General features: G+C 39.4%; 2 protein-coding genes across 6 annotated transcripts in view; one reads left to right on the forward strand and one right to left on the reverse strand.

Annotated features, from left to right (window-relative positions):
- LOC144611871 (ryanodine receptor 1-like) overlaps window positions 1-15,288 on the forward strand; it is a 479,550-nt gene that overhangs the window by 216,784 nt on the left and 247,478 nt on the right. The window lies entirely within an intron of this gene.
- Window positions 147-14,898, reverse strand: LOC144611872 (myb/SANT-like DNA-binding domain-containing protein 1). Its single transcript, XM_078431187.1, has 3 exons — window positions 14,478-14,898; window positions 5,710-5,979; window positions 147-2,604 (listed from the first exon to the last, which is right to left on the reverse strand). Exons 1-3 carry the CDS (start codon window positions 14,729-14,731, stop codon window positions 2,346-2,348), a joined length of 783 nt encoding a protein of 260 aa, XP_078287313.1. The 5' UTR covers window positions 14,732-14,898; the 3' UTR covers window positions 147-2,345.

A 15,288-nucleotide genomic window follows, 5' to 3' on the forward strand; every position in this document is an offset into this window, starting at 1 on the left:
GAGAAAAGGTCAGCAGTAATTTTATTGAATGTATTGGTAACACAAGAAGCTCATGAAATACTCCTTTGTAGAAACATGGAACTCCAGATGCTTTTGTACAAAATACGTATTTCAATGTTGTTAAATAAATAAATCATCTTCCCTTTCAAAAGAACAAAAACAACACATCCAAGACAGTAAGTTTAGCCTAAAATAATGGTCAGATTTATTTACATGCTGCCACATATACAAGATATAGAACCATTTAGACACAGAATTGCCTTTTGCATTGCCTTTTAAAAAATAATGTAATCATAGTCTTAATGGGATACAACATGGATGCGGTTGCCCTCCGAGTCCATGCTGACCATCAATCACCAACCATCAACTACCCATTTACGCTAGATCTACGTTAAACCCATTATTGATTCTCATAATTTCATCAACTTTCTCCGACTCTGGGAACAGTTTACCAGGGACAATTTACAGTGGCCGAGGTGTCAGCCTGCAAGGATGCGGCTTTATCAGCTGTACTATTGTGCTTCAAAAATCAATGAATGAGTTGATATTTAAAATATTCCTGAAAGTTTGATTGCTAGCCAAACTTAATGGAAGCGGTGTTTGATATTTACATTTTGACAATAATTTTAAATGATTTTATTATTAATTTCAATTTTGAAATCCCTGAAAGTGTCACCGCAGGTAGTTAGAGTGGTGGAGAGGACTTTTGGCATGCTGGCCTTTATCAGTTAGGGAACTGAGTACAAAAGTGGGGCGTTATGTTAGTTGTTCAAGCCGAGTAGGAATTTAAAATTACAGATGAGAGAACGTGAGATGTGGGCCAAATCACGCATAATCCGCTGCAATATTTGAGCACATTTCTGCTAAGTAACCCAACCAAAGTATCAAAGAGATTATCCTGCATACCTGATGAAGATTTTAATAAAATCAATTTCAACCTCTGCAATTTTTGATTTAATTGATAAATTGATTAGGATTTAAAAAAAAGAATTAAATACCATCAGGGACTAATTTTATGCAGGCAGCTTTGGGTATGAGTCACTGAGTTTCAGTTTTGACACAGGTAAGTGGAATCTTTTCAAAAACAGCTAGTTGAGGACATTTTTAAATTATATATACCCCAAATTGAATGCACAGATTTCCATATTTGCTGCTTAAATCATCGGCAAACCGTTATTTGGATTTTAAGATTTGTCAGAATTATGTCATTCATGCTGAATACATTTCTCAAATTTTTGATCGTAAACTTCAAAGATGGAGGTAAATCTGAACTGTTGATTATCATTAGTTTATGAGTGAAAGAAGAGGTTAAAATAGGGAGATTATTTTCCTTAGAAATTGGACCAAAATAAACCTCCCCTAAGAAATTCATGAGTCCTGGTGGTCTAAAACTGTGCTATAAACGGCTTTACACACTCCAAGGCCTTGTGCAATGCCATTACTGGACCAGCACCTTGCACTGGACCACACGCTGCTCGGACAGGTGCAGGCCTCAAGTGTAGTCAAGGTGTGTTTCTACACCAGTGGCTGCAGACTCGCTGCCCGGACATGATTGCAAGTTACAGAAATTACATATAGCTGGACGCAGCCCAGCCCATCACACAAAACAACCTCCCTTCTATTGACTCCATTTATACCTCTTGCTGCCTCGGCAAGGCCAGCAGCATAATCAAGGACAAGTCACACCCTGGCCACTCCCTCTTCTCCCCAATCCCATCAAGCAAAAGGTATAGAAGTGTGAAAACGCACACCATCAGATTCAAGGACAATCTACCTCTTTGGTGACCCTTAGACTTGATTGGACTTTGCTGGCTTTATCTTGCACTAAACGTCATTCCCTTATGTATCTATACACTGTAAATGTATCGATTGTAATCATATATTGTCTTTCTGCTGACTGGTTAGCGCGCAACAAAAGCTTTTCACTGTACCTCGTTACACGTGACAATAAACTAAACTGAACTGAAGTTACTATTTATGTTCTTGCTCCTCCACTTCATTCAATTTGCTCTGCCTTTTCCATCATATTTAATTATGGATCAAAATTGACTTGTACAAAAAAACAGAAACAGGGCATCATATCACCTAACTTTCAGGAGTAGTGTTTTTAATCTAGACTGATGAGGATTCAGTGATCTGGTGTATTTCTGCTTTGTTCCTTTTGTTGGAGAAACATTGGGACCTGAAAAAAATATTTTCTTGAGGATGTGTCATTACTGATGGAGTGCTCACATCACCGTAGTTAACACCTTATATACATTATGTAGAATATAATACATTTGTTATTCATACTAGTTTTCTTTATTTAAAAAAAATAGATGTCTAAGTTCAGGCTGCATTAATGTTTAGAAATTATTCGTTTTTTTTGCACAATGCTGGCAAACCACTTTCTCTAACAAATGTAACATGTGCTGTTGAAGTTGCAAGCTTTTATTTAACAAGAGAGTTTGTTGGTCAATAATTCTCCGAACCTCTCTATTTGTTTCTTCCACAGCTGTGCTTATTTTCTTCTGTTCTTCCAGCATTGATTCCATTAGTTTTAGGCTTTTCTTGTGTAAGTCTGCCTTTGATGCTCTCCTTTTTTTGATGGATCCCGATTCATTTCTGCAATGATTAAAGAATGTGCAGAACACTTAGTTAGAACATGGGCAGTACATTACAGGTGCACAACTCGCATTCAAAACTCATGTCTTTATCACGGGCATCATGGTGGTGCAGCGGTAGAGTTGCTGCCTTGCAACACTTGCAGCGCTAGAGACCCAGGTTCGATCCCAACTATGGGTGCTGTCTGTACGGAGTTTGTACGTTCTCCCCGTGACCCCGTGGGTTTTCTCAGAGATCTTCTGTTTCCTCCCACACTCCAAAGACGTACAAGTTTGTAGATTAATTGGCTTGGTATAAATGTAAATTGTCCCTAGTGTGTATAGGGCAGTGTTAATGTGTGGGGATCGCTGGTCAGTGCGGACTTAGTAGGCCGAAGGGCCTGTTTCCGCACTGTATCTCTAAACTAAAATAAACTTTAGATTTTTCATTGTAAAAATGAAACTTCTGCATAATTAAAATCATTTCAGCAAAAAATGCAGTGCATTGGAGGAGAAATTAGACAGATACCCCACCAGTTTTATAGAGGCAGGAAAGGGTTGGGGTGGAGCTGAGAAAAGGTGGGGATGGGAGCTGCTGAAAATGACTTCCCTTTCATGGGATAATGTAATTAATTGAAACACAAGATGGAGCAGCGGTGGGAACGCAATGCCTTTTGTCTGGTTCTAGGTTCAAATCCAGAAAAAAAATCTCTGCTAGCTGCAGAAGTTCAAAATGTAAAAGCAAATCAGACTCAACTCACTTTCTTGTTTTGTATAATTTTATGTGACAATGGCCATGTATGTTCCACAGAATCTCATCTGAAGGCAGGCAGGATCTCAGCACTGAACTGTGTAGAATTTGGGTGATAAGACTGATCATCTCCTCACCGAACTGACCTATATTTATCCACTTAATGTCAACTGTCACATTATTTTCTGACTGCATCAGCCTCTCAGATCTTAAGCAATTTATGCATTTCAATTAACTACTGCTCCATAGGGCTAATTAATGATGGTGGCATTTGCCTCGAGATGCAACAGCATTAACTGATAACGCCACTGTACCTGAAGGAAGAGATCATTGCAGTCATGTCTTCTCCTTCAAGTAATGTGCATATTTATTTTTCGGTCATTGATTCCTGCTCAGCCCTACCATGGATCGAGTCTCTGCAGCATGGGTAGTTTTGATCCCTGTTTGACTGGTTTGCTGACTTTTGTGGTGTTTGGCATCATAGGAATGTCACTTGAACAATAATTGCTCCTAGAACACCATCTATGTGTAAATGGTAACTGAAACAATCTTCCTGATTAGGGGTTCTGATGGTGCCAAATGGGCAGGCAGAATCTGCTCCTACTAAAATGTATTTTCTTGCTGAGAATGGATAAACAAGAGACTGAACATGCTGGAATCATGAGCAAAAATCAAAAGTGCGTGAGGAACTCAGCATCTGTGGAGAGAAATGGACAGAGAATGTTTTGGGCTGGAACCCTTCTTCGGACTGATCAGCCTGTAGAAGGGTCTTAACTGCAAACATTTTCTTAGCATTTGCCTCAAATGCTGGTGTTGAACCAGTATTTGATTTTAACGGTTGAATGGGAAACGTTTATTTTAGACTATGTGCCTGACACAGTGTAAGTTTAACAAAAATAACTCAGAGATTCTGAGAACGGAACTGAAGCTTGATTGATGAAAGTAAAATGGACAGAATTTAATTGTAGCCAAGAAACGATAAATGCTGTAATCAAGAGCAAAATGTAACGTGCTGGAGGAACGCAGCGGGCCAGGCTGCATCTGTGGAGGGAAATTGACAGACGCTATTTTCTGTTGTGACCCTTCTTCGGATGGTTCAGATGATATTATTATAGATTACTGCAAATATTTCCCTATTTCCATTGAATTAAATACTGTGAGTGAATTAAAGTACAGTTTCTAAATGCTTCGGGTTAATTGCCCTCATTAATATAAAGTTATAAATAGTGAGAGAAGACAAGTTTGAAATTGAAATGGGAATTAAAAGAATCTCTGCAAATAAGTCATTTAATGTAAAACCATCTTAGAGAAAGATAATCTAATTAAAAAAATCTAAAAGCCAATTTGAATACTGGTTTCCTTTAAAAAGTTTCCTGTTGGAAGTCATGAATTTGATTGATTATTCATGAAAAATTTGAAGAATTCTCTAGGAAAGCACAAATCAGGAGAAGTAACAGAAGCACAAGTGAATTTGATGCAACTTCTCAATCTTCAAAATCATCCATCTGTCTGTCTCTAAAGATGCTGCCTGGCTCACCGTTCCCAGTCACACGTACCAATCCACGCACTGAGTTTGTTGCCTTACCCGTTAGGCCTCTCGCACTAAAATAAGTACAATTGAAACAGTCCATCCCCTTCCATGCTTCTGCCTATTCTGTCCACTGAACTTTCTTTCATTGCCATTCAAACAGCCTTCCAGCTTCACCTGCCTTGGTCCTGCGTAGGATCCCACGCCCTTTCCAATCTAGTTTAAACCCACCCGTGCAGCACTAGCACACCTGTCTGCCAGGATAATGCTTCCCCTCCAGTTCTTTTCAGGTACAACCCTTCAGGTGCAACTCATCCTTGTACAGGTCACCTCTGCCCCAGGAGAGATCCCAATGGTTCAGAAATCTGAATCCCTGCCCCCCAGCATCAAAACATCAGCTACACATTCATCTGCCCCATCTTCCTGTTCTCACCCTCACTAGCACGTGGCACTGGAAATAATCCAGAGATCATTATCCCGGACCAGGCTATCACTACCATTTCTACTCACAAACACAAATCTGGGAAAAGAAAAGGAAGATTTGCAAATTTCTTGTGAAGAATTTGTTGACTAGCCTTTAAAAAATGGTGGAGGAAATGGTGTAACAATATTAGATATGAGATTTTGCACTTGCATATCCCTTTTTTAGATGCATCAGCCATTCTTGTCAACATTCTATTAACAAATAAATCGATTTTAATTATTTTTTCGTAAAACTTAATTTTTGCAAATAGCAAAACTTAATTTTTGCAAATTCCACATGGAAATAAAAAAGTGTAGTCTCATGAACCTAAGTCATCCCGTTTGAAATTGATCCAGAAGTGAAATGTAAAAAAATATTACCTTACCTTAGTTGTGGAGAATGAAAACTAGATGAATTTTCCACAAGATCAGACTGGTAAGAACTTCCCTCAGATATCAAGGCATCATCATTTGGAAATGTTTGTTTCTGTGAGGGTGATGGAGTTTTTGATTTGGAAGCTGAAGGTAATTGTGTTATATCCTCAGATATATTGGGTTCATCCTGCCCAGGGAACTGAGCAAGCATTCTGTGAATAGCTTCATAATAGGGCCAGTACGAAGAGGAAGCTATATTTCCACAAGTAGCTTTGAGTTTTCTAATTGTAAAAGGAAATACTAGTTAGAAATCATTTACCATAAATTAAAAGAAAATAAACATGGTTGATATTGTAGTTTCACTAAGAAGATTCCGTTATTCAATTTTCACACAATGGGTGGTGGGTGTATGGAACAAGCTGCCAGAGGAGGTAGTTGAGGCTGGGACTATTCCATCGTTTAAGAAACAGACGGGTACATGGATAGGACGGGTTTGGAGGGATATGGACCAAGCGCAGGCAGGTGGGACTAGCGTAGCTGGGACATATTGGCCAGTGTGGGCAAGTTGGGCCGAAGGGCCTGTTTCCACACTGTATCACTCTATGATTGAATGTACATTACATAATGGAATCAATTTTTATTGATTTATATAATTAAAGCAAAAGTGGAATCAACTTCTGTGCCATTCTGAAAGAATAAGATGCAGAATGAATTACATGGTAAAAAACAGCCCTCATTTCCTGAAAGTCTTAAAAATGCAGAATAAATGAATTGTGGTGTTGTAGACTGCAAAAAGATTACTTATTTTACAGTTGACGCGTATATTCAAAATATTATAAAAATGACTGCAATGGAATCATAAAACTTTATTTTCGTGATTATCTGAGAATCACAAAGCCAGCGATCATTGATTATAATTTGCAGTAATGTGTAGTTAGCTAAAAAGGGAAAAAAAATTGTTCGTATAAATTTGCATAGGCCATAGTAATATTATTGGGAATATGGCATCTGTTGTGTTATGTGGACTATATTAGTCAGAGTTATAGAGTTCAAAAATGTGCCCTTGGGCTCATCTAATCGATGCCAACCTAGATGCCTTTCCAGGGCATCCTTTGACTGCATTTGCCCCATATCCCCCAAACATGTCCAAATGTCTTTAAACATTTTTATTGTAAATACCTCCACCACTTATTCTGGTAGCTCATTCCATACACCCACTATCCTCCATGTGTCAAAACCTGCCCCTCAGGACCCATTTAAATCTCCCCCCTCTCACCTTAAACTTCTAATTTATAGATTCTCCTACTTGGGCAAAAGGGTGAGATTGGATAAGAAGAGCTGGTTTGTTTGTTTTCCCTGGGATGGAGCAGACTGAGGGGTGACATGACAGAGGTATACAAAATCATAAGGGACAGAGATGTTAGATGGTCAGAATGATAGGCATATCAAAAACATGGGTTGAGAAGGAGATTTGAAGGAAAAGATTTTATTTGCATACAGCACAGAAACAGGCCCTTCGGCCCAAACTGCCCATGCCAAACAAGTTGGCATTCTGGGCTTGGTCCATTTGCTGCATTTTGCCCATATAGCTGGTCCAATATCTTTTAAAAGTCACAATTATATGCACATCCATCGCTTCCACAGACAGTTCATTCCAGATATGGACCACCCTCTGTGTGGAAAAAGTTGATCACAATTCTCTCCCCTCTCACCTTAAGCGTATACCCTTTAGTTTTAGAAGCCTAAAAGTTAAAGTGTTGTATTTGAATGCGCAGAGTATAAAAAATAACATGGATGAGCTTGAGGCTCAGTTAGATATTGGCGAGTATGATGTTGTGGGAATTACAGAGACCTGGCTGCAGGAGGGCCAGGGTTGGGAGCTGAATATTCAGGGGTATACGACCCATCGAAAAGACAGACAGGTGGGCAGAGGGGGTGGGGTCGCTCTGTTTGTAAGGAATGATATTCAGTCCCTTGCAAGGGGTGACATAGAATCAGGAGATGTAGAATCAGTATGGACAGAACTGAGGAATTGTAAGGGTAAAAAGACCCTAATGAGAGTAATCTACAGGCCCCCAAACAGTAGCCTGGATAAAAGGTGCAAGTTGAAGGAAGAGTTATAATTGGCACGTCGCAAAGGTAATGCCACAGTGGTTATGGGAGATTTCACCATGCAGGTAGACTGGGAAAATCTGCTTGGTCATGAACCCCAAGAAAGGGAGTTTGTGGAGTGCCTCCGAGATGGATTCTTAGAGCAGCTTATACTGGAGCCTACCTGGGAGAAGGGAATTCTGGATTTTGTGTTGTGTATTGAACCAGATTTGATGGGAACTCAAGGTTAAAGAGCTATTAGGAGGTAGTGATCATAATATGATAAGTTTTAATCTACAATTTGAGAGGGAGAAGGGAAAATCGGAAGTGTCAGTATTACAGTTGAGCAAAGGGGTCTATGGAGGCATGAGGGAGGAGTTGGCCAGAGTAGACTGGAAAGAGACCGTAGCAGGGAAGACGGTGGAACAACAATGGCAGGTATTTCTGAGAATAATACAGAAGGTGCAGGATCAGTTCATTCCAAAGAGGAAGAAAGATTCTAAGGGGATTAGAGACGACCGTGGCTGACAAGGGAAGTCAAGGACAGTATAAAAATAAAAGAGGAAGTATAACATAGCAAAGATGAGCGGGAAGCCAGAGGATTGGGACTCTTTTAAAGAGCAACAGAAGATAACTAAAAAGGCAATAAGGCGGAAAAAGATGAGGTATGAAGGTAAGCTAGCCAAGAATATAAAGGAGGATAGTAAAAGCTTCTTTAGGCATGTGAAGAGGAAAAAAATAGTCAAGACAAATGTGGGTCCCTTGAAGACAGAAGCAGGTGAATTTATTATGGGGACAAGGAAATGGCAGACGAGTTGAACAGGTACTTTGGATCTGTCTTCACTAAGGAAAACACAAACAATCTCCCAAATGTACTAGTGGACAGAGGGCGACGGAGGAACTGAAGGAAATTCACATTAGGCAGGAAATGGTGTTGGGTAGACTGATGGGACGGAAGGCTGATAAATCTCCAGGGCCTGATGGTCTGCATCCCAGGGTACTTAAGGAGGTGGCTCTAGAAATCGTAGACGCATTGGTGATCATTGTCCAATGTTCTATAGATTCAGGATCAGTTCCCGTGGATTGGAGGGTAGCTAATGTTATCCCACTTTTTAAGGAAGGAGGGAGAGAGAAAATGGGAAATCAGTGGTGAGGAAGATGCTGGAGTCAATTATAAAAGAAGAAATTGCAGAACATTTGGATAGCAGTAACAGGATCGTTCCGAGTCAACATGGATTTACGAAGGGGAAATCATGCTTGACTAATCTTCTGGATTTTTTTGAGGATGTAACTAGGAAAATGGACAAGGGAGAGCCAGTGGATGTTGTGTATCTGGACTTTCAGAAAGCCTTTGATAAGGTCCCACATAGGAGATTAGTGGGCAAAATTAGTGCACATGGTATTGGGGGTAGGGTACTGACATGAATAGAAAATTGGTTTGCAGACAGGAAACAAAGAGTAGGGATTAACAGGTCCCTTTCCAAATGGCAGGCAGTGACTAGTGAAGTACTGCAAGGCTCGGTGCTGGGACCGCAGCTATATACAATATACATTAATGACTGAGATGAAGGGATTAAAAGTAACATTAGCAAATGTGCAGATGACACAAAGCTGGGTGGCAGTGTGAACTGTGAGGAGGATGCTATGAGGATGTAGGGTGACTTGGACAGGTTGTGTGAGTGGGCATATGCATGGCAGATGCAGTTTAATGTGGATAAATGTGAGGTTATCCATTTTGGTGGTGAGAACAGGAAGGCAGATTATTATCTGAATGGTGTCAAGTTAGGAAAATGGGAAGTACAAAGAGACCTGGGTGTCCTTTTTCATCAATCACTGGAAGTAAGCATGCAGGTACAGTCGGCAGTGAAGAAAACCAATGGCGTGTTGGCCTTCATGACAAGAGGAGTTGAGTATAGGAGCAAAGAGGTCCTTCTGCAGTTGTACAGGGCCCTAGTGAGGCCACACCTGGAGTAATGTGTGCAGTTTTGGTCACCAAATTTGAGGAAGGACATTCTTGCTATTGAGGGAGTGCAACTTAGGTTCACGAGGTCAATTCCCGGAATGGCGGGACTGTCGAAAGACTGGAGCGACTGGGCTTGTACACACTGGAATTTAGAAGGATGAGAGGGGATCTTATTTAAACATATAAGATTATCAAGGGATTGGACAAGCTAGAGGCAGGAAACATGTTCCCAATGTTGGGGGAGTCCAGAACCAGGGCCCCCAGTTTAAGAATAAGAACCATTTAGAACGGAGATAAGGAAAAACTTTTTCACTCGGAGTTGTAAATCTGTGGAATTCTCTGCCTCAGAAGGCAGTGGAGGCCGATTCTCTGGATGCTTTCAAGAGAGAGTTAGATAGAGCTCTTAATGATAGCGGAGTTAGGGGTATGGGCATGAACGGTATACTGATTGTGAATGATCAGCCATGATCACATTGAATGGCTGTGCTGGCTCGAAGGGCCGAATGGCCTACTCCTGCACCTATTGTCTATTGACTCTCTCCCGGGAAAAAGTCATGTGAGCATTCACTTTATCCATGCCTCTCATGAGCTTGTCTACCTCAGTCGCCCCTTGATTTCCTAAGCTCCAAAGAAAAAAGTCACTGCCTTTATTGCTGTAGGTAAAAAACAATAATCCCTCAAATCCCTTTTAATCCCTTCTTCTCACCTTAAACCGATGGCCTTTTGTTTTTGATACCCCTATCATGCAAAAAACCGATTCTGACCATCTAGCATTTCTGCCTTTCCAAGCTCTCCCTCCAACTCAAGCTTCAGTAACATCCTAGTGAAACTCTTCTGCACCCTTTCTAGCTAAATGCCATCTTTCCTATAGATGGATGACTAGAACTGCACAAGTGCTCCCAGTGTGGTCTCACCAACAACTTGTACAGGTGCATCATGATGTTCAAACCTTTATACTCAATACCCTTTGAAATGAAGGCAAATGTGCCAAACGCCTTTGTCACCATCCTTCTTCGTTGTCCACTATATCTGTAAAATCGCAAATAACGTTGACTGCATTGGCATCCAAAACTGCAGCCCTGCAGCACTCCACTGGTCACAAGCCTCCATTCAGAAAAACAACCCCCCACAACTACTCTTGAATCCTTCCTCCAAGCCAAATTTGAATTTGATTGGTTGGATCACAATGGATTACCATACCAGGCTGGATTTTGATGAAGGTCTTGGTAAAGTCTGTATAAACAATGTCCACTGACTTGCCCTCATTATTCTACTTAGTGACCTCTTCAAAAAACTATCAGATTTGTGAAATATGATTTCCCATGCACAAAGTCATGCTAACTATCTTTAATCAATCCTAATGCTGGTAGATTCCTGATAATCCCTTCCAATAATTTACCCACCAGTTGACATCAGTCATACAGCCTATAGTTCCCTAGTCTGTCCTTGTTAATTTTCTCAAATAATAGTACATCAATGGCCACCCTCCAGTCCAGCAGAATCTGTGGGATTGAAACCTGAAACTCTTGCATGAGGAGATGGTGGAATCGGTTGCAATCAATTCATTTAAGAGACATTTGAACATGTATTTGCACAGACAGGGCATAGAAGGATATAGGATTGTGTTTGGATGGGCAACATTTTGGCATCGGTTTGCTGGGTGGAGGGGCCCTTTTCTATGCTGTACAATGCTGTGACTCTGCGATCCTGAACCTAATTGGATAGGCAAAACTGCATACTACTGTATAACTGGAAAACCCAATTATTTTCTTTACACATAAGCATCGGAATTTTCATTATTCTTTTTAAAATTTAGCACTACATTTGTAAAGGTATATCCATATTCATGCCCTTTTCTGCTGCTACTTTCCATTTGTTACCAGTTATATTCCCACTATCTCCTCCAAAACTAAAGTTTGTTTGCTTTTATCATATTTACCATTAACAAATTTAAGGCGTTCACTGTGCTAATTAAGTCATCACTAACTTAGAGATAAAAGCAAATGACAATGAAATAAATAGCACAATAATCTATCTTAGTATGGATATTGAAGGATGCATGTTGGTTTAGAGTTTGAAGAGAATGCTCCCACTTTTATAAGTGATAAAATGGAATTGTTTAGTTGACCAGAGACTAAAATCAGTCTCTGATTTTTACATCACATGGAAACACATCTAACAAAGCAATTTCTTTGTTTGTGATTTTCCTAACCCTCAGTCACTGAAGTTCCCAATTCTCTCCATGTCTATTGCCATGCCCTCTCCACCAACAGTCACCTCCATGATATTCAAAAGTAAGAGGAGAAAGTTATTTGAACTACAAATCATCTGATTGAACAATTGCTATTGATAGTGGGGAGGGTTGCCTTGAGATATAGAATGTTATTAATCGGCTGGTAAATTGGGCTGGACAATGTCAGATGGAATTTAATCCTAAAAAGTATGGAACACAGCATTTTCGATCTCCTATTTAATAAGTGTAAGACTTATGCAGTGAACACTAGGCGTACTGAGGAACAAGGCACGGTCTACAAGTCCAAAGATATCTGAAGGTGGTCGTATAGATAGATTTTGTGGTGAAATTAAGAGACCAAAACTGCACACGATACTCCAGATGTGGTCTCACCAGGGCCCTTTACAACTGCAGAAGGGCCTCTTTGCTCCTGTACTCAAATCCACTTGTTATGAAGGCCAACATGCCATTAGCTTTCTTCACTGCCTGCTGCACCTGCACGCTTGTTTTGTTTTCCGTGGAGCAGAGAAAGCTGAGGAACTAAGAGAGGAACATTGTGAAACATACACTGAATTTGTGAAGGGAAGTTCTTGACTATGACCCCCCTCTAGAAAGAGGATTGTGGAGATCAAGTCACTAAACATATTTAAGGAGGTACAGTAAATTAACAAAGATTTGGAAATTCTGTAACCGACTCACTGATTAGTCTAGATGTGGGCTGTGGTTCCAGAGTGTTGTCAGAGCCTGGTATGGACAGTGGGAAGAGTTTGCGACTGAATAGTTTGTGGCACTATTATAAATAGTGGTATTATAAAATCAAAAGTGATATGAAATGTGTATCTGGGAGTCGTGTTCAATAGTCTGGAAAATCTACACTACCAAAGTTCACGGATGTCAGATTATCAGAGGTTAGCTGTACATTGTTTTATAGTTCTATAGTATTGAGCTAGGGTATAATATTGAATAGTGAAGCAGGCTGGAAGAGCCAAATGACCGCTTCCTGTCCTACTTTTTATGTTTCTGTTTCCACATAAGTGCCCTCCAATCAAGAGGCCATTTTGTTTTTTTTCATGCAAAAACATAGATTTACATATATATCTGTGGCAAAAAATTTAATGCATCTAAATCTTTAGGCTATAATTGAGTCAAATTCTGGGGTAGAAGAGGGATGATTGGAGAGGCTACCAGAGGGCCATGAGTAATTAGAGATTTATGGAGCCAAGGTTATCAATAGCAAAATCGGCACAAACACAACGAACACCACAAAAGGAGACATTTGGAAACTGACTCATTTACCTCAGTAACAGGCAATGTAAAATCTGATAGCTTTTAACAAACACTGAAGCAAGCCTGTTTAATGCTTGCTTGGCTGTGTGGGCCTTGTGTGCGGTGAACAATTTTACATATGTAACGTGAGATTTTGCAGCAGAGAAACAACAATCTGTGGTACTAGCACCAATCGCATACAGTTTTTGATAACATTTTATTGTGTAAAGCATATTGCTATGCAATATAATTTTGATATCCATTATGTTAAGTTTTCTAATACCAAATTAAATCAGACATAGGAACAATATGGGAGGATTTTGTGATCATCTGCACTGACATCTGCTTAGAAAAAAGGCACTTTATGTTTAATAATTCTTCCAGTATAGAGTGCTGAGAGGATTCATGTTTGTGAGGCCTTGTGCATTGTAAGGAACTGATGGCATAAAACAAGCACCTATCACAGGCAAACTAGCTCTATCTACAAAATGTGTAAATTTGACAATCAGCTCGAACGTGCTCCAGACTCTGTCAGATTTGTCAAGTACTTAAATCTTTTAAAACATTCCATTTCTGAATGTTTGGGAAACATGAAAAACAATTTAAAATTTTAAACATGTTTAAATCTCTCAAATATTTGGAGGGAAAAAAAGCACATTTCTCGCACTTGTAGTTTCCAACACCTGTACCACATTAAATTTTTACATTAGCAAGTCAGTGGAGATTTATATATAAAAAGAACGTCAAGATTTGAAAGAACATTTTCCAGTGATAACCCAATTTTTTTGATTAAGATCAAGGGGAAAAAAGGAGATCCAGAATGTCCTGGCAAATTCTTATTGGAAGTGATGGACAATTGGTGTCATGTTCCCCAGTGAACACCAAGATGACTCCAATGTTGGAACACAGCTTGATGACTCATGGCGCTAAATATCTTTTAATTTGATTTTAAACACAGATGTTAAGAATTCCAGATGTTGGCATCATTTTGCTGAAAATTTCATCCTCATTACCTTGCAAAATCTCTGCATTATTTTCTAGACTCTTACCTTAAAACATTTCCAAATTTTGTAGCTGGTCTAACAATAAAAGTGTTTTTGACATTATCCTGAGATATTGATTATTTGTAGAGTGGATGAGCAATTTCAATTTAATACAGAAAGGAATTCGCAGAGAAAGTATTATTTCAAGTTTAATACATTTTACAATACAAATATAATGCTTACCTGTATTGAAAGGTCAAATTAGTAACTTTGGTTCTTATTTGATCCTTATCACGATTCACCCCAGTAGCTTCAAAAAATTCTTCAGCTATCTTTTCATATACTTTAGCATTTCTCTTGGCTGTTCGAAGGTCTGATAAATACTCATTCCAGATACGTATCAGAACACTTGTTTCAATCTCAGTCCAGTTACTTGATCGTTTTGGTTTGTCGATCTGAGCAGCTGAACTACTGCTGCCACTGTTACAAGCTGCCATTTTGGAAATACATCAGTATATCGTGAGAAGAAGCTTTAAACATCTTATCTCAGAGTTCATGACTGATGACTAATTGAAAAGCTTTTAAATTCTGGCAAGCATTTCTAAAACCCTTTTAGGAAACATTCAAAAGGTTTTAGATAAAAGGGTTGATGATGGATGACTAACACAAGTTCTTTCAAGTGAAAGCTTTTGGATGAAAGCTTCTAGAATGTAACGTCTGACAAGGATACAGGATTTTGGCATTCTGCGCTGTATTTAAATACTTAAAGCTTTTTCAGCTGGTGCCTGTTAGCTCTTGCAGAAAAGTGGCTGTTGCCAGGGTAACATTGTATCAATGGTGATGCTACATTGCTTAAAAGCTTTTAATTGGTTCCCTTCGTGAAATGAAGGTTGCTCTTAAATTGTAAAAGCTTTCAATTGAAACCACTGAATTGGCAGAGTGTAATCGATGTAATTAAGAGATGAAATCCTGAAATGTGTTTATTCCATGTGACTAGTTACATTGTCTTCGGTTTCAGTCTTATCAATGGAAAAATACCATAATTAAATTTCAT

Source organism: Rhinoraja longicauda, chromosome 41, assembly GCF_053455715.1.
Source record: "Rhinoraja longicauda isolate Sanriku21f chromosome 41, sRhiLon1.1, whole genome shotgun sequence".
NCBI lineage: Eukaryota > Metazoa > Chordata > Chondrichthyes > Rajiformes > Arhynchobatidae > Rhinoraja > Rhinoraja longicauda.